General features: G+C 40.1%; 1 protein-coding gene across 1 annotated transcript in view; it reads left to right on the forward strand.

The window, feature by feature from the left end:
* The window catches only part of gpr158a (G protein-coupled receptor 158a), a 76,206-nt gene that overhangs the window by 26,053 nt on the left and 24,828 nt on the right, over positions 1-25,325 (forward strand). Inside the window, exons 3-5 of the mRNA XM_067578183.1 lie at positions 10,212-10,314; positions 14,199-14,425; positions 17,309-17,377. Coding sequence (XP_067434284.1) covers positions 10,212-10,314; positions 14,199-14,425; positions 17,309-17,377 — 399 coding nt within the window. The remainder of the gene's footprint in view (positions 1-10,211; positions 10,315-14,198; positions 14,426-17,308; positions 17,378-25,325) is intronic.

Here is a 25,325-nt window from a genome sequence, read left to right on the forward strand (position 1 = left end):
GGCTGCTGCTGGTTATGATTTACAGTCCATATAAGCAGGACTGATTCATTGACAGAAGAAACCTGGACTTGACTGATCCTCCTGAAATTCTGTTGCTGCTGGTTATGATTTACAGTCCACATAAACAGGACTGAGTCATTGACTTGAGGAAACCTGGACTCAACGGATCCTCCTGAAGTTCTGTTGCTGACGTGAGAGTCGCCAAGTAAAGAGGGTGCCCACACGATGACCCCAGTGAAGCGTTTACCCTTACAGCTGCTCAAGGAACGATTGCCGATTACAGTACGGGATTGTAAAACCAAGTCCTGTGAGCTCAGGAATACTTCCACAAGGAGGCATCCAGAAGAACCAGATGGTCAAAACATCTCACCTGGGTCTTTTCAACATGAAAGAGCAGCGGTTCTAGTTTGAGCTTCTTCCAGATGTCGGAGTTACTCTCCCTGTCCGTAAAGGGGCCGGTATGTTTCAAAAGAAAAGCTTGTCAGATGGTCTAAGAGAGTCTGAAACTCCCTCGCCCCAAATCTTTCTGACAATTGAATAGAGAGGGGATCCATCTGAAAACCAACAATCTGATATAGCCAGATGTGCGGAGATAGAGACAGTAGGAAGGGGTTGTTCTTCACACAGCTTTTTCTGTTACTTTTCATGTGTACAACCAAGAGTAACACTATGAATGCCTTCCAGGAGAGACAGTCTGAAAGAATACGCCGTTATTCCCATATGTGATTATCGCATGATGATTTTCACTCCACCTTTGAGCGTGGCTGTTCAGAACAGCTATAAACACTGTCTGTTGTCGTCGGGCGACACGTACATACAAATTATTTTCGAATGTACTCTGGATCCTAGGAACCCTGCGAAGGAAACTGATTTTGACCATTTGTTTACAATTTCTTTCATAAAGTCAATTTTTGTATCGCCCAATATCACAAATAAAGGGGACATAACATTCTGATTTTCTATCATTTATATGTTATAATATTAGGTGTCTATGTTAAACATAGTCAAAATTCAAAATGAGGTTAACATATAGTACCAGTCCAAAGTTTGGACAGTGTTTCCAAACTTTGGAGTTAACCAACCAGAACAGAGTGGGCTCATCAGGAGGGCAGCCTTAATGAGACAGGAGCTACAACGATTAGATAAAGGCTGAACTGAGGGGCCACATAAAGGAACAGTATAAGATAAATTAAGTAAATCATGCAAAAATATATTAGTAGAGCCCTAAAATAAAAATATACGCCTGGCAATGCATGCAGTGCCTTCTTTAAGGTGACCAGAGCTAATGAACATACAGTAAGCTACTGACTCAGTAGTTGCCTGCTACTGCAACCGTTCCGATATGGGAAAACTTAAAAAAACAAGAAAATATGGGTAGCTGGAGTTACTAATCACTCCCACGGTAAGAAAGCTACAGATTAGAATGATTGCTTGTAAGTAAGAGCTGCTACTGTTTCACTAGTATGCGGAGAGAGGAAGTGTAGGGTGAGTGGAAAGCAGAGGCAGATTTCGTTGCCCTTCATTACCCATGACACTATCTGTGCCTGTTGTCCAAGGAAGCTGCTGCAAGGCTGTCAGAAAACTTTGTGCACGCCCGATCTCTTTTTGTCAGTGCTCATCGTCCCTCTTTGTGCCCGAATGTGCTCATGTATTGTATGTAAGTGTGTATGTATGCCTTGTGTACTTGCAGGACTGTCTGTTGCAAGTTGCAAGAGTCAACATTACTGTGCATTTGACCATGTACACATGGAATAAATATGTGCCCGGCCAGCTTACTTACACTTACATAAGCTCTGAATGTGATTATGAGAGCAATATCCCCATAGTGTCTGTTGTGTGGAGCTCTGAGGAGCTGTATGTATTTACTAGTCCTAGCCTGATGGCAATGTTAAGCTCCCTCTAGGCCAGAGTGTTTATCTAGCTGGTGTTTAGTCTTTGGTCTTTGGACGGCACCCAGAGCAAGGCCCTGCTGTCCGGGCAGCTCTGCTGTGGATAACTCCTGCTAGTTGACCCCGTTTAAAGGCCTGGCTGGCTGTCTAACTGTCCCTCTGAGCGCCGAGGCTCAGCCATCCAGCACTCTGCTGTGTCTCTGTGACTGAGTACTGAGTAATTCACAGGACTGAAATTTTGGTCTGAGCCAGACCCAGCACCGATTTATTTAGCCCAGTCCCTGCCTGACAGCTAAAAAAAAAAAAAAAAATTCAGCACAATCCCAGCCTGAAGCGATATATTGACGTCAAAACTCTCTCTTCTCACTCTCCATCTCCCATCTCAGTCTCTCGTACACAGACAGATGCTGGTACACTCGTCACTGTCTTGCTGCTCTGTCCATCATGAAGCATTAGGTAACCAGTGAACGGACTTTACCTCTCAACCCAGTCTCACATCAAAATGTGTGATAGTTACGTTGGTCCACAGTGCAGAACATATTAGTTTTACAATAACGGCTCTAAAATTTTGAGATACCTACGTATTTTTGGCTTATTCTTATCTATTGGCCTGTGTCCACGTCACATGACTGTCAAGTTTGTGAAAACAAACGAAATGGCTGACTTTACTTTTATTTTCAGTGGAAAATGAAATCTTTAAGATGGTTTCGGCATTAAAATGCATTTTGATAACATTTCTAGCGAGAAATGTGCTTTTTACTTTTATAATCTTGGTTCAGTGAATGTATGTGATGTTTAGTTTGTCAGTTATTACAAAGATTGTTTCAGGTCCCGCCAGAGAATTGTTGGAATGCAACGTTTTCTATCGTTGACATGGTGGTTGATGTTGCTATAGCTGAAAACATGTAGCTTGCATGTTGTTTGAATCATTGTCTTTGCGTTGTGTAGTTATGTGAGCTGTTATGTTATTTATGTTATTTTATGTAACTGTTTGATGATGCTTTTTCAATAAAAAACATTTTTTTTTAGAGCGCCCCAGGAATGACGCATTTCGTCTTTAGATTTCCAACAGACCACATCAGTCCGGTGGGCAGAGGTGGCCATTAAGTAGCCCATTTTCCTCACTGTCTGTTTTAATGATATCTCCTACATTTCTCGAAACAAAAACACGAAAGTGTCCTTGATAACTCAACAATACGATAGGTTAATGTTAAGGACATCCGTTTTAATTATTTCACCTATTATATCTGCTATTTACTTTTAATTACTGAATTTATTCCAAACTAATTAAGATTTTCGTGTGCAGCTGGTTCAGTCCCCCCCCCACCCACCCACCTGCACCTGCGCCTGCAAATCTGCACTCTCCAAACCCAACGGGGAGGTAACCCTGGTGACATCATCAGGGGTGGGTTGTTTTTTTAGACCTGATAAAGCTTCTCCCAAGCCACAGAAAACATTATACAACAGTTTCCAAAGGCTGAATAGTTCTCTAAATTAAAAATAAACTGATCTTTATGTATAAAATTGGTGGATTCCTCTTTAATATTTATCTATACATGCATTTATTTTATTTTTGTGTATCTAAGTGTCACAAAAAACATTGCATGATGCTGCAATGTTTAACAGAGCATGTACAACTCCGATGTTTTTCTTCCTTTAAAACAAACACCGGCTCATCGTCTAATTTCCCTGGTGCCTGAGCTGGCAGTTCACAGCACGTGCAAACACACACAACTGTACTGTACAGTATATGCGCAGAGTAAACTGTCTTCTCCTCTTTACCTCCTTTCAGTGCATTCTATAGTTCAATCCTTAATTATTGGATGATAAGCTTTCCTCAGGGTTTATGTTGCACTCTGAAGGATCATTACAAATATCTACAGAGGCCTATTAGCGGTTGATTAGGCACTGTGCTGGACCGGAAGAGCGTGGGCTTATTTCAAGAAGACGGAGAGTCCTCGGCAGGCCCTAATTAGCCTGCAGAATTGAACTACTCCCTGATTTCCTGGTCAGGTGGAAGACGCCTGGCCTCCACATCAATTAGTGCGACTCTCAGAGTTGGTTTTATTCCCCTGTTTCATGTCACAGAGAGGTGACGGAGAGGAACTGTTGTGTTTGATGTCAGGAGAAAGCTCATGTAGTGTGCCACAGTCTAATGTATATTAATGCAATGATCTACAGTAGAACTATATTTATAGTCGGAATTCGTTTGTAAAGTTATCATTGTCTTGTTTGCACAGGATTTCTCTTTTATGCAACTTAAAACAAACATATTTTATATGCTCTTCTCATTTTGGAATTTAAATTTTATTTTTATCTTATTCTGTAACTTTGTGTGCGAAAAATTTAAATTCAAAACATCTCTGCTAAGGCATAGAGCATGATTTTTATTGTGTTTAACATCTGTCAGACATGAATAAAGCTCAATTTTATATTATAGGAAATGTATTTAACAAAAAAGAAATGTAGAGGTAGTAAAAATTGTAGTTCCAGTACTGCAAAACCATTCAAGGCCATTATCAAGCACAATAATTCTGTTAACTTACTTGTAAATGCCTTTTGAAATCTGAAGTGGTCTTAACTGAATCACAGCTGCAAGTGGCCTTATCATCTGGCACTGCCTCACCAATATGAATAAAACCTTTTAGGCGTCTCCATGCTCGATACGAATCAACATTCACTGTCAATGTGCAGTTCAGAGGTCACACACAATATAAGTTGGTCTTCCAAAGCGAGGTCAGGGTCAACAGTACAGCTCCCAAAGTCATAAAAACAAAAAGCCAAGCCAGTAATTAGAATCTGCATAACTCATGCTTCTCACAGCACCACCACTAAATATGTCTGTCAGCTGGTCTCTTTTGAAATTTCTAGTGTCAGGCAGGGTCAGGCAAATGCATTCTGGGAAATGTAGTATATAGAGTGAATTAATTGAAAAATTTTAGAAAAGTCCTTAAAATGTACATGAACTGAAGGGCTGCATAATGAGCCAGTAAAACATTTTGAACTGTAAATCATGCAAAGATATTCCAGTAGAGCCATCCATACATCCATCCATCCATTTTCCGCCACTTAACGGATACGGACCGGGTCGTGGTGGCATTAGACTGAGTAAGCAAACCCAGACATCCTTCTCGCCGGCAATGCCCTCCAGCTCCTCCTGGGGGATCCCAAGGCATTCCCAGGCCAGAAGAGATATGTAATCCCTCCACTGTGTTCTGAGTCTGCCTCAGGGTCTCCTACCAGTTGGACGTGCCCAGAACACCTCCAGAGGGAGGCGTCCAGGAAGCATCCTAACCAGGTGCCCAAACCACCTCAGCTGACTAGCATCGAAAGGACTCCGAGCCTCCCCTGGATATCCAAGCTCCTCACCCTATCTCTAAGGCTGAGCCCAGACACTCTGGAGGAAATTCACTTCGGCTGCTTGTATCCATGATCTCATTCTTTCAGTCGCTACCCAAAACTTGTGACCAACTGGTGACCGACTGGTAAATTAAGAGCTTTGCCTTCTCTCCAGTAGAGTCCCAGAATAAAAATACAGACATGGAAATGTGCATGATATGTCCCCTTTAATATATGTTAAATTAAAATTTAGGAATTACAATTCAGGCAACATTAAATCCTGAAATGAGCACAACTGTGTCACAAGCAACACTGATGTTGCAAGAAATTGCATAAAAGCAAGCAAGAGATGGAGAGAGAGACTGAATGTGTGTTTTGTGTCTATTTCTGAGTCCTGCGGCCTGTTGTAAGTGCTCTGTCGCAGGCAGACCTCGCTGGTTTGACAGCGTGACGCACTCCAATAAAAAGACTCTCGCTCGCGGTCACACACATGTCACCATGGCAATTAGCATGTCAGAGTGTGTGTGATTGACAGCTGCCACAGCTGGGATGTAAACAACAATGAGCGGTGCCGGTAGGGAGACCCGGGGTGTTGGAGACGTACAGTACAAGCTCTCTCACATGTGACTGTCATAAAGAATAAATGAGGCAGATCATATTTACTTATCTCTGCATAGATAATGTAGGTCACAGGAATAGATGGACTGAAACAGAAACTATTTTTAAAATATTATCACAGTTAATATGTTACACTGGTAATTATCATCTACATCAACAGACAGAGATTCTTTAGTCAAACACATTATTCTCTATTATATAGACCTAATTAATTATCGGTTAACGTGATGTGAGTTCTGTTCTCTGGCAGCATAGTTGATGCCTTCAGCTCATTTATCTTAAAGGCAAAAAAGGATTTAGCTGTATATATTGTATATTTAACAATAATATAATTCTATATGGCCATGGGAGTATTATTGGTATGTTTAGTAGGGCTGCAACATTTCCTCAATGATTAATCTACGGATTGTTTTCATGATTAATCATTTAGTGTATTCATGTCAAAGAAATTGTGGAACATGTCCATCACAGTTTCCCAGCGCCATAGGTGACATCTTCAGGTGTCTTGTTTTGTCTCAACAACAGTTCAAAGATGTTTGATTTACTGTCAGGAAAAGCAGTAAATAATTGAGAAACTGGAACCAGCTGCTTCAAAAATGGCTGCTCATTATCAGAATAATTTCCTTTTGACTAACTAATCGCCTAATTGTTTCAACTCTAAAGTTTAATTTAAATGTTTTATTTGGATCTTAGACAATATCATTATGTCAACCAAGGACTTAAAGGTACCTTGAAAAATTTTGTTTACATATATATTTCTTACCAAAACACATTGTGTGTATCTTTGAGGCTTTAGAAAACATGTTGAATGGCTTTACTTACCCATAAAACATTAGCAAAGCCTTTTTTTTAAAACTTTGAAACCCGCTTTGTGTACATCCATGTTTGCTTGCAGTCTTCTACTTCCCTCCATTTTGCTCCACTTTTCTTGGCGCATTACCGCCACTTGTTGTTCAATGGCATTGTGTGAAACCATTGGTAGAAATGTGTACAACATCACTCTCAGCATGTCCTCATGTGGATGCAGGAGATAAAAATAAAACTGGGATCCACTCATTGAAACATTGCTTCATAGCACCAGTGGTGGTCAAAACAGAGTGCCTTTAAGTTGCCTACTGATGTAATAAAATATATAATCTTTTTTACATTTTTTCCCCATCAAATGCTAAAAATCTCATCTTGGAAGAGAAATCTTAACATAACCTCCCTAGTGTCTCCTCAGTTCCTTATCTCTGCAGGGAAACCTTTACAGTTTTGGTCCAAGAGCTGAATTTTATGGCTCGAACGTTGAAATGAGTCTGGCTCCTGGCTGGACCGCTGCCGCTGAGATCACATGTGACTGATGGCAGGTAGCTCGGAGGCAGGCTGCGCCGTCTGGGCTGCTTCCCCGTTCAACATACTCCACATCCGAGCCCCCGCATCAATCACCGCGGCTAGCAGGAGTGGGATGCACTGCCAGGGCTATTCCTGGCTCTCTCTGTCACACACACACACACAGAAAAATATGCATACTCACACACACACACACACACACACCTGTCTCTGGCTGATTCTTCCAGTGTCTCTGTGAGGTGGGCATATTAACAGTGGCAGGCAGTAGCTGCAACACGCTCCACCTGTCCTGAGGAGACAAGTGTTGGGGGAATCAGAGATTAAATCACTTACCTGACTCACGTTGCACCACAGTGTTCATTTAAAGCTGCACCAGGCAGATTTTTCTCTAAGATCGTAAGCAATGCCTTATACATTACACATTGTCATTGCCCCAGTGTTAATTTAAAATCATTGAAAAGCAGATCAAAAACACAGCTTTAAAGTGATGCTTGTTATTGAGTATATTGAATATGACAGAACCACAGACTGTATATAAAAATAAACATAACAAGGTGTGACCTCACCAATTGGTTTGCATTGGAGACAGTTTGAAGCCCAGAGTTGCTTATGCTTATGTCAATTCCCACACAGCAGACATCAAAGCTACTATAAGTCTTCAAACCTTATTAACGGAGTTATAATTTGCAGACCATCAGCACACTTATTAGAGGGCTTGAGACCATAATGACTCGTTTAAAAAAATGACTAGAGAGAAGTTGACGCTTTTTGACCGGAGCCAGCATCTAGCGACTGTTGTTGGCATTGACAGGTACTTCCACATTGGCTTCAGCCTCAAGATGTAGTAGTTGCCACTTGGACAAAACCCTTTTTTCTGGTTTCTATTGTGACACATTTTAAATTACTCAACAAAAATTAAAATTCATGGTGTCTGGGACCTTTTATCCATCATTAAAATCATTAGTGTTGGAGGAATACAATAAATGATGGTGGTATATGTGCAAAACATCTGGGACAGATGTTTAAACATATGTTAAATACATATCATGAAAAAAATCTGTCTTGACATAAGCAAATATTGCAATATACCGTAAGTCATACTTGTATAATTTACTTGAGAAGTTGAAATGGCAAAGTACTGCACACAGGTTTGAGATTTTAAGATCAAAAGGGCCCTTTTCAAGGCTGTCACCACTAAAACGAGGAGCCGTCTTCAACAGATTAGTGTAGTGCCACTTTAAATGCTTTGGTCTCTTCAGTGGAATTTGTTTGAGGAACTTGTTCGTTGAATCGTAACCTGGTAATTACCTTGTGCTTTTGAGTCCTGGCTGGCCTCTCCAAGGCTTTGACTGAGGACCTACACTCTCAGACTGAAAAATGCATTCAGACCTCACCAAGGACCTTGAGAGATAGTCAGAAATAGCTGCCTCTTAAGATGTGCAGAGTCCAGTCCGCTGTGAAGAGCATCACAGTGACTGGTGCTTCATTTAGACGCTGCCACTGGCCTCGCCTCTAGATCTCACAGTCAGGTCACAAACACTTCATAGCGTGTCAAGTGTCAGCTGAAGTACCGTTGCTATTCTGGGTCCCTCGTCGTTTCTCGGGACTCATAAGTCATTATCGTCTCTGCTAAGAAAAACATGTTCACATTGTGTGAAAATAAGACTGTTATGTAGTTTGAGGGAGAGAACAAAAGTGAGAAATAGAAAATAAGTAGAGCTTTATGTCAATGACCCAAATGTGTTCGTATAGAGAAGAAGATGGAGTCTCATTCCCGCAAGAAAAAGAATTAACGGATCTCCTTTAATCATGCAAATTCAGCTGTTCTTGAAGGGGACCTATTATGCTTTTCCTTATTAACAGTCCTATGTATAATGTTACAGTGTTGGATGATCATGTTAAAAGTGGCCAATGTATCAAATAATGGAGGTAAATGTATGTTTGAGCTCTGGACGCTCGGTTTGCAATATTTTTTTTCTACTTTCAGCCCGAGCTGATATCAACTTATGACAGATTTCTTTATATGGTCATCTGCTCCACACACAGTTCACTGCTCCGCTCCAATAACATTATGGCATTTTTCCATTGTTTTGAGGGTAGTCTGCCAAGCCATGACTCGACTCGAGCTGGCATGCTGTGAGTGTTTTTCCATTACACAGCAGGGCAAAGTAAAATAAGTAGTTTACCTGTTGGAGGTGTGCTGGTCATCTGCAGCTCTTCATCAAACATCATCATCACTGTGGCTGTTTCTGCTTGCACTATTCCTCCCTGTATTATTTCTAACTGATCTGCTGAACAAAGAGCTCCGAATATGTCCATATCTTCTTGAATTAGCTCTGTTAATTCAGTGAGGAACACATTTCATTTCCTCTACATTATTCACAATAAAAGGATCCCGGTATTTAGTAATTTAAAAGCTCTTAATTTGAAGCAGTGAAGCAGGAAATGTTGGGTTTGCATCGGCGGTAACTTTACACAATATAGGTTTTTTGAACTGTGAATCATGCTAAGCTACTCTAGTGGAGTCCAAAAATAAAAATATAGAGCTGGAAATGAGCATAATAGGTCCCCTTTAATTTAGATATTAATTATATCTTGTAATTTGGCAAACAGCACTGCCAAGTCTGCCAAGGATGCCCCCTGACGCCCCTTGTGTTTTTCTCAGCAGCCCTCAGTCTGTTTCCTATCAGACTTTCAATCAAATGGAAGAGGCTTTGCTAATTTAATATTGAGTGGTGAGAAGGCACGGTTAGGCAGAGAGTTAACTTATATAATTAGACCCTTGTCCTTCACAAAAGACATTTGATCCCACATTCTGTTCACTGATTCTCAGCTACAGGCTTTACTTTTGGTTTAGTATTGACATATTTTAATTGCTTTTATATTGGTGTCTTATCAGTCTGTATTACAGAATGAGCTGTTAATGACAATGTTGAATTTGTTCATTTAAATGACCGAAAATGGAGATTTAAATAGCCTCCATTGTCAGCTCTCTGTGATTGATGTTGATTTACGTTTTTTTTCTCTTCACAGTGTTTGCCGATCCACGGTCATGGATTTGTCTTAGACAAGTACAAATGCCACTGCAAGAAAGGATTCTACCACCCCAACAGAGTCGCTGTCAATGGCTTTACAAGTAAGTCAGTTACGAATCAAATCACCTGTTTCAGTGATAACAGATTAAATATATTATTCTCTACTGCATTGTAATAAGGATCCCTGCATTAGTCACTTATTAAGATAACCAATGAGAACTTTTCGTTTTGAGGGTGAAGCTCATTCTCGACCAGTCTCCCAAAATAATCTTGACGTAAAGTCCACTTACCAGCTTTTTTTTAGGAGACTGTGGGATATGGTTGAAAGCTCTGGAAAAAGGTAGTAAGTAGACTTTGAGTTAAGACTGTTTTTGTTTTGTTTAGTAACTTCCAACATTCTATCTAACCTTGAACAACCTGAACAAGCCTGAGAGTTTTCATATTTATCTCAACAGTTGTTTACTTTTGACACATATAATAACAACAAAATATAAAACAGTGTCATATGCAAAAGCAGACAACATCTTGGAAATTTGCGTCAGATATTTTACATATTCCATTTATTTTATTGGTGTTCTCAGTTTTCCAAATCTACATCAGCTTAAAAGTGATTTTTTTGAGTTATATATTGCATATTAATTTCAAAATCCAGTAACAAGGAAACAAGTAAAAGTAGCTGTTAATTAGTCCAGCCCATGTTCATCACAAGCTACTGAAGTGGGTTGGAGAATGTCCTTTATCCAGCATAAGCCTCAGGTGCATTTTAAATTTTAAATTCATCAAAATTTAGCCTATTTGGAAGACAGAGTTTGTGAAGGTCTTTTTTAAAATATATTAATCTGCACCTTATATGTTATCTAAATTTTACGTACGGTAATAAAACAGATGCCCTGTCTGAAAATTGAAGTAGCCTCAGTACCTGGGGAGGCTAATCAGGTTCGAGATGGGAAATATCTTTTTAATGGTAGTTACTTTTCCCAGTTTATTCTGTCTGCTGTGAGTTAATTAAAAAAGGCTTTTGCAGACACAGAACCCCAGTGGTTTTCACCTGCGCTCCATCACTCTCTCTGCCACACTTCCATTTCAATCCACTTTCTCTTCTGTCTCTTCCCACTCAAGCCTCATACAGCATGTTCCTCTGTGTCTATCTCAATTTCACCCCTTTTCCTCACCCATTTCCCCCTCCCTCTGTCCTTTGCTCATCTTATTGCATCTGTTTTTTTTTTACTCTAAAACATTTTCCTTCATGCACAGAAAAGCAAAAAAAAGGCTCCACAATTTCTCTCACAGAGAGCTGGATATCTGTGCTGTCTGCCTCTGCCTGCCTGTGCTGTTACTGCGAGTGCACACAAACTGTTCATGTGTGCAAGTCTGCATGAAAGCTCAGTGTGTGTTTGTGCGTGCATGCATGTGTGTATGTGTCTTTGAGAACACAATAATAGAGAGGAGAGGCGAGCCTGTTAGCGAGGCGTAGTGCTGCAGTCTGGCCCACCATGGGGCCAATAACAAGCCTGTTAATCCACAAGGGGACATCCTTGACACTCCGTTGCAGAGAAAACCAGTGCAACTCACTTTCCTGTGTCTCCCAGTGATCTTCCAGTGTAGATCTTACATATGAATATGCAGGAGAAGTTACTATGAGCTAAGCTTCCTCTGACTGTCAGTCAACTGTTTGAGCAACAAACCAATGAGAATGAGCTAGAGGATGTGACTCATTGCTACGGAGATAAGTAGTCCTTTTGAAGGATCAATGATGTGCAGAGTCATAGCTTTGAAAAATAGGCCAGTTTCTTTTTAAAGGCAAAATCCCTGCAAATCTCTGAGACAATGGCTGTTTCCAATAAAGCCTCTACAAAAGCTCTATATAATTCTACCATTCGTTATCTGTCCAACCATATGGGCATCTCTCAGGGGATTTCTATACAAACCAATAACAAGTCCACTAGCTTCTTGTTGTCCCCTGGGGTTGTTTGGTTTTTACCTTGGTTTACCCTGGAAGGGATTCTCAGCTACACTAGCTGCATGGCTCTACAGGGACAGCAATGTTGATCTGTCAGTTGGTTGGTCAGTCCACCATGTTGGTCCAAACAGAAATATCTCAAAAACTATTGGATAGATTGTTGTGAAATTTTGTACCGATATCAATGACACCCAAAGGATGATTCCTGATGTCTTTGGTGATCTGTTCACTTTTCATCTAGTTCCACCAGCAGGTGAAAGTTCTCACATATGCAGTGAAATATTTCTTGTACAGATATCTATGGTGCCCAAAGGATGAATCCCAATGACTTTGGTGATTCCTTGACTTGACTTTTGAGTGACATGATCCCCCTCATGATGAATTCTAATAACTTTGGAAACCCCTTAAAGTGGCTAGAATAGATATTTTTATCATAATATTTTTTTAAATGATAATGTGTAATGTCAGAGGTGTGGTTGTTGTGAAGAACCTACAGAGAATTATCAACCGACTCTGCAGCTCCGCTCAGCTTCACAAAGGTTTATGATGAGTTTCAGCTGATTGTTTAGCTGTTTGGCTGGAACTACTGTTTTGGTTCACTCTCAACGCTCTCATAGTCTAATTTTCTGCCACAGCAATCAGCTGTTTTCAGAGAAAAAGCTCTAAAAACCCACTGTACACTGCCTGCTCAGCAACAAATGGCAAACAGACACAGTTGGCGACTAGCTGGTGAACATGGTGGAGCATTTAGCAGATAAAGAGCCAGATATTTCCCTCAGGAGTTGGTAGAGACCAAAAACAGAGCTAAAAGAGAGTAAATATTGGACTTACATTCACCAGGCGGACAGAAACATGACTCCAAATGAATAATATTGTGGCTCCATAACTGCTGGATGTGGAAATAAGCAACTGTTTACTAACAAGTTCAACATATCAGCTTAAAAGATTATGATATGTCAGTGTCCAGTGTAACCCAAGTCACCCAGTGGTGATTCCTGGATACATGTACTTTTCCTTACTCAGATCTTGCACTTATAGCTTCAGGAAGCATAGATTTTTATGCTTTGAGTCAATCTAGCCCTTTACAGTATCTAGACCTCCTGTCGTTTCTGGCCTTGTCAGGATAAAAGTTCTGGCATGTCTCTGTGTGCTTTTTCCAAGAAAGCTGCAGTCACTGGCATGTCTGTCATTGTATGATATGCCAGTGACTGAACAAGGTGCAGCAGTGTTGACTTTTCATGTTCACACATATAGATCCATCTCCCTTGTGTTGACACAATGTCGATGAATCCCTTGTAAGGTCAGAGCGGGATAAGCATATATATACTCAGGAAGCTTCAGTCTGTCATAGAGCCACTTCATCTCTTTGCTGTATCTTTTAATACTGGTCTGAACAGATCCTGAAGAAAATTCTATAACAAGGAACCTTAAGAGAAAGATAGTTGTCGCTATACAGTATAACCTGCTTGTATTCGCTGTCAAAATTGTGGAAACCAGCTGAAATTCACTTTTTGTAAGAAAACCAACTGAATAACAACAACAGTTGTTCATTCTCAAATGTGAAAAATGTCCTCTGGAGACTCAGCCAAATATTTTCTTCAGGAGTTGTTGGAGATCAAAACAGGACTAAAAGTGACAGTCAGTGAATATTGGTGGCCAGACAAACAACTTCAAATGCTGCTAATCTTGTTCCACAACTACTAGATGTGTAAATAAACAGTTTGCTAACACATTCACCATAACTACTTTAAGGTCATATTTGAATGTTGCATTTTCAGCTTGTTCTGCTGCCCTTAAGTGGCCAAAAAAATCAATTAATGCAGCTTTAAAAGGGACAATAAGGAAGGTTTTATTGCCCTAGACCCACAAAATAATGATATCTGTGGAAGTTCGATAAGCTTGTTGATCAATACCAATGAGGAAGAGATTACTTTGTCAGATTCTGAGATTTCCTGCCTTGAATATTTGCTTTTGCTACAATTTTTTGTTTGGACTTTACTAAACAATCAGTCTTGTCTTTGACAGGGGACGGGAGGAAGGGGAAAGGAGCGGACAGCAGCCCCAATGCGGACGAGGGCTCCTCCAGCGACTGCCTGCCATGCCAGCAGGGCTGTGCTTACTGTAAGGACAACACACCCTGTGTGGCACGAGAAGATGGCGCCCTTCGCATGGCTGTGCTCTCCTTCCAGTGCCTCTGCATGCTGATCGTCTTCGTTAGCATGGTGCTCATCTACCATTTTCGCAGGAATAAGGTTGGTATTATTACATGCTCCAAACAAACATTTACTGTTGGTAAACTGACTGATTTTTGTGGAGTTTGATACAATTATTACAATTAAGTTGACACAGTAGATAGAAACAGGTATAGAGATATTGTTATGGGGGATTTGGTCTCTTACTGTAAAGTTTGAAAAGGCAGCAGTGCATTAAAGGGGACTAGCTAGATTTAATTCACAACTACAACATATTCATCAGTTACATGTTTGATGTTTTCTAAGCCATATGGTCATCAAAGCCCTTTGGATGAATAAACCAGTGATTCCATGTGTGGGTGGTCACAATAAAGCTTTGAAATCATTTCAAACAGCTCAAACACTACAGATCAACCCAACATCAGCACCTTGGACAGCGACCAGTGTGTGCAAATGAGAGCACTAAAGCGAATTTACTCTGATTCATATATCAGGCCACTGAACTGAGCACTTCATCTCTCATAGTTGTGAGTGATAATATGTGGGCTTACCGTACAACTTTGTAAAGGAAGATGAGAGGTATACTGCAAGCTCCCAAAAAGTTAATGAGCCAAAGATTCAACCTTCAAGGTCTCTTGCAAACAGGCAACTAACAGCCAATCAGATACAAAATCCATCTTAATGGTGAATAAATGTGACACTTTTTAATTTATCAGGGTTTGAAGGGTTGCACCTCTCCTGTTGACAATGTTATCACCATCTAATGACATCGTTTCCATAAATAATATCTTTGCCACGTCTCCTTGATCGCCGATGACATTTTCACTGCATCAATAACAAGATGATACAGCACCGAATACTTCAGCGTATGGAATTAAAAACCATAAAACCACAAAAAAGTGAAGTTAATTACAGTCTTATCTAAATTTCCTGGTCCTGCATGTAGGAGAAAGTGTTGTTTTTTGATCCAGATCATCATTTAAAAAAAAAAGATTGTTGGCATATGACTGAGTAAAGATACTCAATCTTGTTTTTAAATTTGGCAATGCAACTGGTACCACGTGGTCAACACTATGTTTCTGCAGCTTCCCAGAAATCAGTCAAACAGTTAAGAGTCTTTGGACATACTTTGAGTTTCTGTAAGTGATTTTTTTTCTTTCAGCCATGGTGACTGTCATTTTTAGTGCTAACTGTTTGGCACTCATTCTAAAAATATTCATTCCTTCAAAAGGATTTTACCCTAGTGAGCATTACCTTAAGATACAAAAGGTTTCATGAGTTGGCTTTTAACAGAATTATTAATATCAATTAAAACAATGTGTCTGTAGATACTGTGACATATTTTCCATGTGTTGTGTTACTGAACTGCTGAGCTCAGTTTAAATGAAAGTTGGTGGTAATTTACTTACTGAGTTCACTTTGTGCCCAAGTAAACTTTAGACCGAACTTATGAAATCCTCTGAGCCTCTAGTTGGTTCTGTCAGTTAATTGGCTTAATTAAAGGATTTGTCTTGAGCATTAGACGTGTGAGGATTAACCTGAGGAGTCACCGTTTTCCTGACAGGGGGAACATCTAGCTGCTCTATCTCCAAACACCTGAAGACTCTGCCATAATATCAACCAGAGTTGAACAAAGGATCGCTCCCTTTAATAAAGCAGAAGAAACTTTTAGATACTCCAGGGCTTTGTCATAATTTAAAGACTTCTTATGTAATCCTCATTAATCTTATCAAACTAAGTTTAAGAGATTACTTCCAAAGCTTTTCATAGACTTTCTGACTGATTAAAAACGGCTCATTTTCATAAACAAATTAGCTTCATTTGGTTTGCAAATGTGTTTTTTTTTCATGTTTTAAACAAGATAAACACTCATCCGGTCTACATAACTATGACTAGTGTTCTGTGTTGTCTTTTGTATGTATTTTTAAATGGGTGGCACAGCTGTCCTCTGCTCTTTGAAAGCCCCCTCAAGCGTCTTGTCAATTAGAGGATGATATGTTGTTAAATATCTTGCACAGGAAGTGCACAGAAAAGGACTGAAATGGTGAATCCTTCTATAAAAAGTCATTGAGGCGGGAGCTTTCACTGTACTTTGTTCTCTTTTAACCAACAAAAGAGGAAAACTCCATGCCCCTTTTAGATCGTCTTTTTTTTTGTTTAAACCTCACAATATGGAGGGAGTTTTAAGAGTTATATTCCACATGACTCCAATATAACCAATTTGTAGAAAAAATAGATAATTTTATCATAATATAGAGGATTATAATGTTGCAATAAATTACCTATTATACTTTAAATATGACCAATTTTTGAATTCCGCTTACAATATCTTATCTCTCTTACTGTATACAGGTATTTATCTTATTCTTATCTTATTTTAATGGGATTTTCTGCATAATATCTTACACATGAATGAACATGAAATATTTTTATATCAACAATGCATAAAACAACTATGTATAATGTAAAAGGAGGTACTTGTAATAACAAACTCACAGAAAATGATCAACCAACTCTGCAGTTAGCCTAAGCTTTACGCAGCGTTTTAGCGTCTCTCAGCTCATGTTTTTTTGTTTTTACAGCCTGCAGCTGTGCTGTTAATGAAAAAACTCTAAAAACCCCTAGATAGTGAACATAGTGGAGCATTTAGCTGCGATAGTTACAAACATTTTCCTTAGGAGTTTTTTGAGACCAGACCAGAGCTAATATTGGACTTGCTGTCGTCAGGTGGTCAGAAACTTGACTCCAAATGAAGGCTGATGTTGCTTCATGTCTGCTGGATGTGTACATGGCCAACTGTTTGCTAACATGTTACAACTTATAATATGTCGATGTTGTGTTTTCATCCTGTTGCCTCCAAGTGGCCCAAAGATCAACTAATGCAGATTTATCATGTATGAATTAGAAGTTTAATGATTGTACTGTATCTTTCTTTGCGGGCAGAGTATCAGAGCATCGGGTCTAGTCCTGCTGGAGGCCATCCTGTGTGGAGCCCTGCTTCTCTACTTTCCGGTAAGCGTGAGACACTTGCTAGTTTGTGTGTCTGTGTGTGTGCAGACTCGCACCCTTTCATGTGCTCATTTCTCGACGTGTTTCCTGATAATCTTCATGCCGTGCTCCTCTGAGCCAAAAACAAAAATCTTCTCCTTAACTGAAGGTTGGCATTCAGTTTGACCTTCAGTTCACACTGTCGCTCATTCATCTGAAACAGAATCAGAGCTCAGAACAAAGTTTCATATCTGCAGCAGAGGCACAGAGCTTGTCAGAAAGTATAAACCTTAGTCCATAAATCATACCGTTTGGTTGGTTTTTTGTGACAGCTGCACAGAGCTGTGATAAGCAGGGTTTTCACAGCCAAGGTGTGTGTGATAAAACGGGACTGGCAGAGACAAACATCCCAGGGCTTGTTGGTGACCCCCCCGCTAACTGTACACAGAGCTGGCCAATGAACCCAGCAGCCTGTCAACACTACCATCTGTTGACCAGCCACTCACGCTGCTTTATACAGACGGCGCTCATTCAGACCTTCATGAAAAATGAATTCCTTAAAATGTTTCTGACCTCAGCCTTTGAAGACTTTTGATTCCCAACACAAACTTTTTTCATTCTCGTTTTTCATTCTTTCTTTTTATTTTGAGTTTGTCAGTCACACCTTTCCACAAAGCTTTTAACACCAATGTCCCCTTTTGATGGTCAACCTGAACCAATAGTTACTCAGTTAACTGGTTCCAGCTTCTGGATTTGATGCTTTTCTTTGGCACATATGATAGTATAAATACTTTGGGTTGGTTGGTTTTAAGCTGTTGGTCAGATAAAACAAGCCATTTGAATATATCACGTTAGGCTCTGGAAAATTATAAAAGGCATTTTTCACAATTTTAGTGACTAAACAACTAATTGAAGAAATACACGACAGATTAAATCAACATTGAAAATATTTGTTACTTGCAGTCCAACCATTTTTGATCATTAGACCCCTGTGGTGAATTTGGACATCCCATTTTCAAGGATTTATTACATTGTTGGGCTGCCAGCCTGCCTTGAAAGAAGGGATAAACCATATTTTTAAGGTTTCTGCTGTAACTCCGCCAAACATTTTATTTTTTACAACAGGGATTTATTTTTGAAAATATGACCAAGAGTTTGATCTATCTACACATATATTGCAATATCATGCTCATATAACTTTTCATAGTACTAACAGTCTGTTACTGTAAAGTTCTACATAGTGCTTGCATCCGGAGGGCAGAACAGAAGGTTGCACAAGGTTAAAGTGAAAGCAAAGAAAGTTTTATTACAGAGCAGGCAATCAATGAAAAAAAAAGTATTCTTAACTTTTCAATTTTTCACTTTTTCACTTCTGGCATTGGTTTCTGATTGTTTCCTTTGGCCCCTTATTGCTTCTTGGTGTAAAGAATGAAAGACGGAAAAGTAGCCAGAGGTTATATACTTATAGTTATCATTTAAAATACTGAAAAAACCCCCCAAAAAAGCTCAAAAAAGAGCTCAAACATGTGGAGACTTTGGGATGTGAATACAATCCACATGAGTGAAAATCAATCCATGTCAGTAAAAAGATCAGACATTGTTTGCCAACTTCTGAAGCACCTCATTACTTTTGCAGACGACCAGACTCTGTCCAACACCCACATACACTGATTTACATGAATCCACCATTATGTCCTCCTCTTGGGTGCTTGGGGCATTGGCTAATTGCAATTTAGTTGCAATCATGTGGAGCTATATGCTTAGCAAAGCAATGCAAGGTAAATGGAATTAAAGCCAACTGATTTAGGCCAACTGGCTAATCAATGCAATTTCCTGCTACAAGGTCCTGGAAAGTAATAATGTTTGAAATTTGTAGAGTGAAAGCAAGCCGGGGAGTCAGGTTATTGCTTAGTGAATGAACAAATAGCGGATGATATTCCTGTATCCAGCTGGTGTAGAGATGGCACCGAATGCTAAAAATAGATGGCTTGTAAAAAGGTTGTACAAAGGGAACTTTACTGTATAAATCTCACCCAGTTTAGAGATTACAATTTCATGACTTTGAAATACCCTTGTACATAAATAAGTAGCAGTTTTGATAGAAATTCTGTGATTTTTCTGTGCTGAAATGGTCACTGTGAACAAGACTGATCTCGGTTTGATAAAAAATCTCAGCCAGATCATGTGAAAATAGCGTCTCTCTGCACGGCTCTGTGCGGCACGCTAGATTGATCTCCACCCTGATGCATTTCCATGTCTTTCCCTGCGAATCCCACATGAGCCGTGGCTGCGATGGTGAGACGCATCACTCCCAATCTAAATATAGATTCAGAAATATTCCGCCGCCGCTGCTGCTTCTATTTTAAATAATTCCACTGTTATTAAGCAGCAGGAGATACATCTCATCCCGTTCCCTTGGCATTCTGCTTTGTGGAGTAATGCAATTTTTTCCCCCTTTTTCTCTCCAGAGTGTGTCACATGTAATAACTTCAGCCCTCCTGCTTTGAAATGAAAGGGGAGGAGGGAAGAACAGGGAGTACAGAAGGATACAGGCAAAATTATGGCAGTGCCAAAGCTGGCTATTTCCGTCTGGCTGTGGAGATGAGAGAGGAGGAGAGCGGACGCGCATTTGTGATTCACAATGTGATCCCTGGATTAGCTTGCCAGGCCCGCATTTGTCTCTTTGCAGCTTCTTATTGACGCTGCTGGGGAGGCTTAAAATTGGAGTAAAGTGACAGAGTTTGCATTGCTATTGCTACTTGCTTTTTTTTTTTTCAGATGCTACCAGCTCCTGAAGTCAAGCCAGGAATACATTCAGACGAAATAATGAATCAGAGGCGTTGCATTGTGGTGGCACCTGGGCCCGACTTGCCAACAGCCACTCTGATAGGTGCTTCACAATAATGGGGGAAATGCACAAGGGGAATAATTAAACATGATTTTGCTTGTCATAACAATATTTTTAGAACCTCACTGTCCAAACTGCTGCTCAACCTGGCTGAACAATAAGGGAGATTTTGGACCGACATGTTGTATTCATGTTATTGCAGAAAAACAGCTTTTGTGTGTTCCTCCTCCATTATTGTACATGACGTCTGTTGTCCTGCGTCGATGTTTTCGGTGTGCAGAGCAGAGCGGGCTTCACTGAAAGATCAAATTTGTTGCACTTTGAATCTAATGGCTGATCTACTGCTTGCACTACAGTAAAAGAAAAGAGGATAAATTAATAAGGAGCATTTCTGTGTGTAACTACACAATAACAAATCATCATCACATTCAGACCGAACTTAAAACGTTTGGTGGGTGAAATTTCAGCCTCTAGATTCAGTTACAAAAACCCAGTTTGAGTCTGTACAGTGTTAACCATTATATTATATTGTAACCAGTTCTGTAGGTCTTTGAAAAAGTAATTTAGCCTGGTAATCAGAACAGTTCAGAAGAGATGATGATGATAGCAAATTTCAGCAACTAAACTATTGCAAATAGTTAAAAAATAACATTAAGATTCTTCTAATTGCAATTTGTCAAAAAAAGTGAGAAGTATCCTGCAAGGAGCAGCGCAGAACATGATACTAATGAGCCTCATTTTTCTGCTATAATGTGCGTACAGCTTTACACAGCATGTTCCACCACCATCATCAGACCACCAAATTAGGGAATTTTGTTTGGAGGAATCATGTTCATCCATCCAGTAGAGTTCAAGAGACTTCGAGAGTCTACATGCCAAGAAGCATTGAAGTTATTCTGGAGGCTTGTCATACATTTCTATGTTGCTACAGTCTTTCCTGTGTGTGCACATACCTGCATGTTTGAACAGTCGACTGTTCAACTGGAAAACGGACCTACAGCATGTATTTTAGTTGCACTTCTAGTCAAACTTCGCTGTCACAGATGGTTGTCACAATCTGAAGTCTGTCACACACATACAGTACCGTGCGCACATGTGAAAATCTTGTCAGTAACCTGGTTAAGTGTATACATGCCCAGGAAATCAGGTTTCTCTAGCAGAAATCCCACCAGGAGTGAGAAAACCACGATGTTTACTAAATCAGGTTACCGCAGAAAGCTGAGAACAACCAGGTTACTGAACTGCATGTAAACACACCGTATGAGATTTATCTTTCCTTCCCTCCTTCCCAACCCATCTGTGTGTGCACCAGTGCAGGCTGCCCCAGAGACAGTTGTCGTTCTCTACCCCACACGTTCTCCCCTGTGAGACATGTCACGCCTCCTGCTCTGCCGCTTATGCATTCATAAATGTTAACAATGTAAACGTGGTAATCTGCAAGTTTCTATCTTTTAAAGTTGGCGACGACACCTTTTGTGCTAAGTATTCATTCACATCTCAGAGATCAGTTGTTATTCATACTTTGCTGTGGATTCTCTTCAGATAAGATGATCAGCTGATGAGTTTCTGTGGTTCTCTTTTCTATGTCTGTGCAGCTGTGCTTATGTTCGCTGCTCATGATTATTGTTATATATTCCATACAGACTTTATTGTTATTGTAATTGGTGATCATGTAAAGAGGTTTATTTTCTGGTTTCTTTAGTTTTCTATGATAGTAAACTGAATATTTTTGGGTTGTGGACTGTTGGACAGGACAAAAGATGTGTATGCAGGGTGCGTCCTGGTATTTACTTATAAAATCCTAGCGGACCACGGAGCGTCTCTCCTACCCGGCTGCTGACGGCAGCCGAAGAGTCAGTCACACCGGATGGTAGAGGAGGTTGTACCAGCGTCTGCTTCAGAAAGTAGTTTAGCCGACTTCGTTAACATTCAACACCAGAGCTGAGAGCGTCGGAGTCGGAGCAGGAAATGGTGTCTCTCTGCTCTGCCTCGCGCTGTCCTCCGTCTCCATCACAGTTATGTATTTAGGTCATTTTGAGACTCGACTCTGCAAAAGTTTACAGCCTGTCATGCTGTCACCCTGCGTTACTCTGCCTTTTTTTTTTTTTTTTTTTTTTTTTTAGCTGCGTCATTGTATACAGTGATTCGACTGACAAAATACAAGTTGACTCAGAGGCTTCTCGTCTGATGCATCAAATCATCAACGATTAAGGGGCAGCTCTATGACCCATGACGCTGTTGTTTTTCTGATTGCTGACCTAGCAAACTCAAAACTGTCAAAAATTGTGAAAATACTTTGAGAGGGATTATATCAGCCTGTTGTCCCCTTTTAACCTAATCCTTTTGTTGGGGGCAGAGTGTCCTGCTCAAGAGAACCTTTGTGGTTTTCAAAAGACTGGTGGTCTTTGGGGTACTATTCCCCCATCCTGTTTCTTGTCTTTCCACCTGTCAAACCACATTGTCTGAGACTTTTGGTGCCAAGCTGGGCCAAGGTGCCACCTCAGCCCAACTCAGGGATTTGTCGTGCATGGCAGGCAGGCAGGCAGGGCTTCACAGCACATCAGGGGGCTAATGAGAAACAGTATGGCCAGGGGATAATGTATCCTGACCTGACAGGCCATGAAACACAGTCTGCCAGCCATTTCTCTCCCTTGCTCTGCTTCTGCTTTCCATCCAAGCTGTTCTGACACTTTCAATCTGACTTAAGTGGATCTGGAGGGTGCTGTGTGCATTTCCAGCCCTCCCTTCATGCTCCCTTTCCCCTTTTGCAACACGCTGAAGAGTCTCCCAAAACATAAGTTGAAGTTGAGGATGCACTGCTGCAGCTGGAGTGTTCCTTGTATCTATATGAGCAGAGAGACAGACAGCACAGGGAATTGGAAGAAGAGCAATAGCATCACGACCTGTGGGCTGGATATTCCCTCTCCGTCTGTCCCGTTGTGCCCTGGCAAGTTGGGAATATCTCTCAGGATCTAACTGGTGATGAGGAGGGAATGAAATTGTGGGAGGCAATCGCCAGCCAGCTCTGGTCTTGACTGTGCAGAGGCCGAGCTGGATGTAATTTACACTCGGCCCACCTCAGGGAGCAGAAGCCAGAGAAGAAACCATTACCTCCCTCCAGAAAGCTGCCCTCCCCATGTGGCAGTGAGTGTCGGCTTTCATATAAAAATGGATCCATTGCTATTACAACAACCCACCTCTCCTCTGCTCCCACCTCCCACCAGTGTTTCCTCCCACTCTCTCATACTGAAGGTGTTTCGCAGATTAGAAAAAGAAGAGATGGAGGGGGGGGGGGAGAACGAGCAGGAGATGATGACCAGAAAAAACGGGGCATGGGCGGACCGGATGGCTGTCACTATTTCATGTCAAAACATTAAGTAGCACAAGAGCTTTGTTGTGACAGAATGATTCCCGAGGCTGCACCATCCCATTCTCTACTCAGATGGAGACAGACACACTAAATGGCTGAAAGTCATTTTTTTCCCCTTTAGCTGGTAGCAGTTTCCAAAGAAACTGTAATAACAAAAGGCTGAAATTCAGCACCGTTTGTTCTTTTGACTGGTACCAGTTAACGTTTTCAGCACTTTGTTTTAGTCATTTTTAAATCTTAAAAACTTATGTGTTTATACTGCATCACTGACAGATGACTAATATATGATATTTTATTTTGGCATTTTCATTTCAGTAAGTGCTCCATTAGTATGAGATTGCTCTTTTTACCCATCACAGCTGCCAACCCTGATAATAATTCATCATTCAAACCGTAATTTTGAATTTCTGCTAGGCACAATTTAAATAAATTAAAATCATTTGGGTCACACTCTCAGCATCTCAACTGTATTAAGTTCTGACCATATTTACTTTTAAGATATTAACATAATTAATATAAACAAGGGTACGTTTCTCAGAGTATGGCAGTCACAAATCAAATCACTGAGTTCTACATTTCATTTTCTCCTTGGTCACCAGGTCAGAAACAAATGCATGTTTGTGATACAGTATACAGTAATCGAAGGGAGGTTTTGTTTTGATTTGATTTGTTTGGCATATCAAAACAAATATATATAAAAATGCCATACACTGTGACAAATACATATGCATTTAGAATGTCAAGGATAACACAGTAATGCTAAAAGACAACTTATTTCCATTGTTTTCCTCTTTCAAGGCAAAGATAGTAAGACAAGTCACAGATCACTAAGGTACCCTGTGCCATCACATAGGCTACAGTAAAAAACAATACATCCTCATACATATAAAGTTACAAAGAAAGACAAATAACAAAATAAATATTTCTATCTATCTGTATATATGCACACATAAACACCCTTATTGTACACACATGCATACTTATATACATACCTACACACATTCCCACCTATTGCATCTGTATATTTATACATATATACATACCACCCCCAACAAAATGTCCTCCAAGTGCACATTCCTATATACATAAAGGTTTTATCTTTGAAGTAGAATGTTAAGTGATCTAAATTTTGACCGACATTAGCATTAAGAGCACCACTGGTGTTAGATAGACAAGAATTGATTCCACATAGGTCTCATTCATTTACAGTAAGGCATCAATTAATTTTATAATGATATGTTTATGTTTAGAAATGCTACATTAAGCACTTTTAAATCATCGAGGATAATTTGATTGTTTGTTAATCAATGAATTCAGAACCACCATTTGGACTTTCATTGTCGTGTTTTGAAAAATGAGTTTGGAAAAAGTGATGATGTTGAAGTTGTAACCAAAATATATTAAGACGCTGCACTAATCAATATTTATATATTAACAATGAATCAAATTACTACATGCAATGTGAAAGTAGTTACTTGTTGTGACAAACCAACATATAATAGATCAGATCTTCTGAGCTTTTTAGCTTCATTCAGCTCATTGTTTTGGTTTTGGTTCAGTCTCACCAACCTTGTTTCCAGCAGTAGCGGGCAGCTGTTTTTAATTAAAAAGCTCTGATAAACGCACTGCACGCTTTCTGCTCAGCACCAAACAGCAGATAGACAAAATCAGAGACAACCCAGTGAACATAGTGGAGCATTTAGCAGCTGAAGAGCCAGAATATCTACCCAAGGAGATGGTGGAGACCAAAACAG

This window comes from Thunnus thynnus, chromosome 21, assembly GCF_963924715.1.
Source record: "Thunnus thynnus chromosome 21, fThuThy2.1, whole genome shotgun sequence".
In the NCBI taxonomy this organism is placed as follows: Eukaryota; Metazoa; Chordata; class Actinopteri; order Scombriformes; family Scombridae; genus Thunnus; species Thunnus thynnus.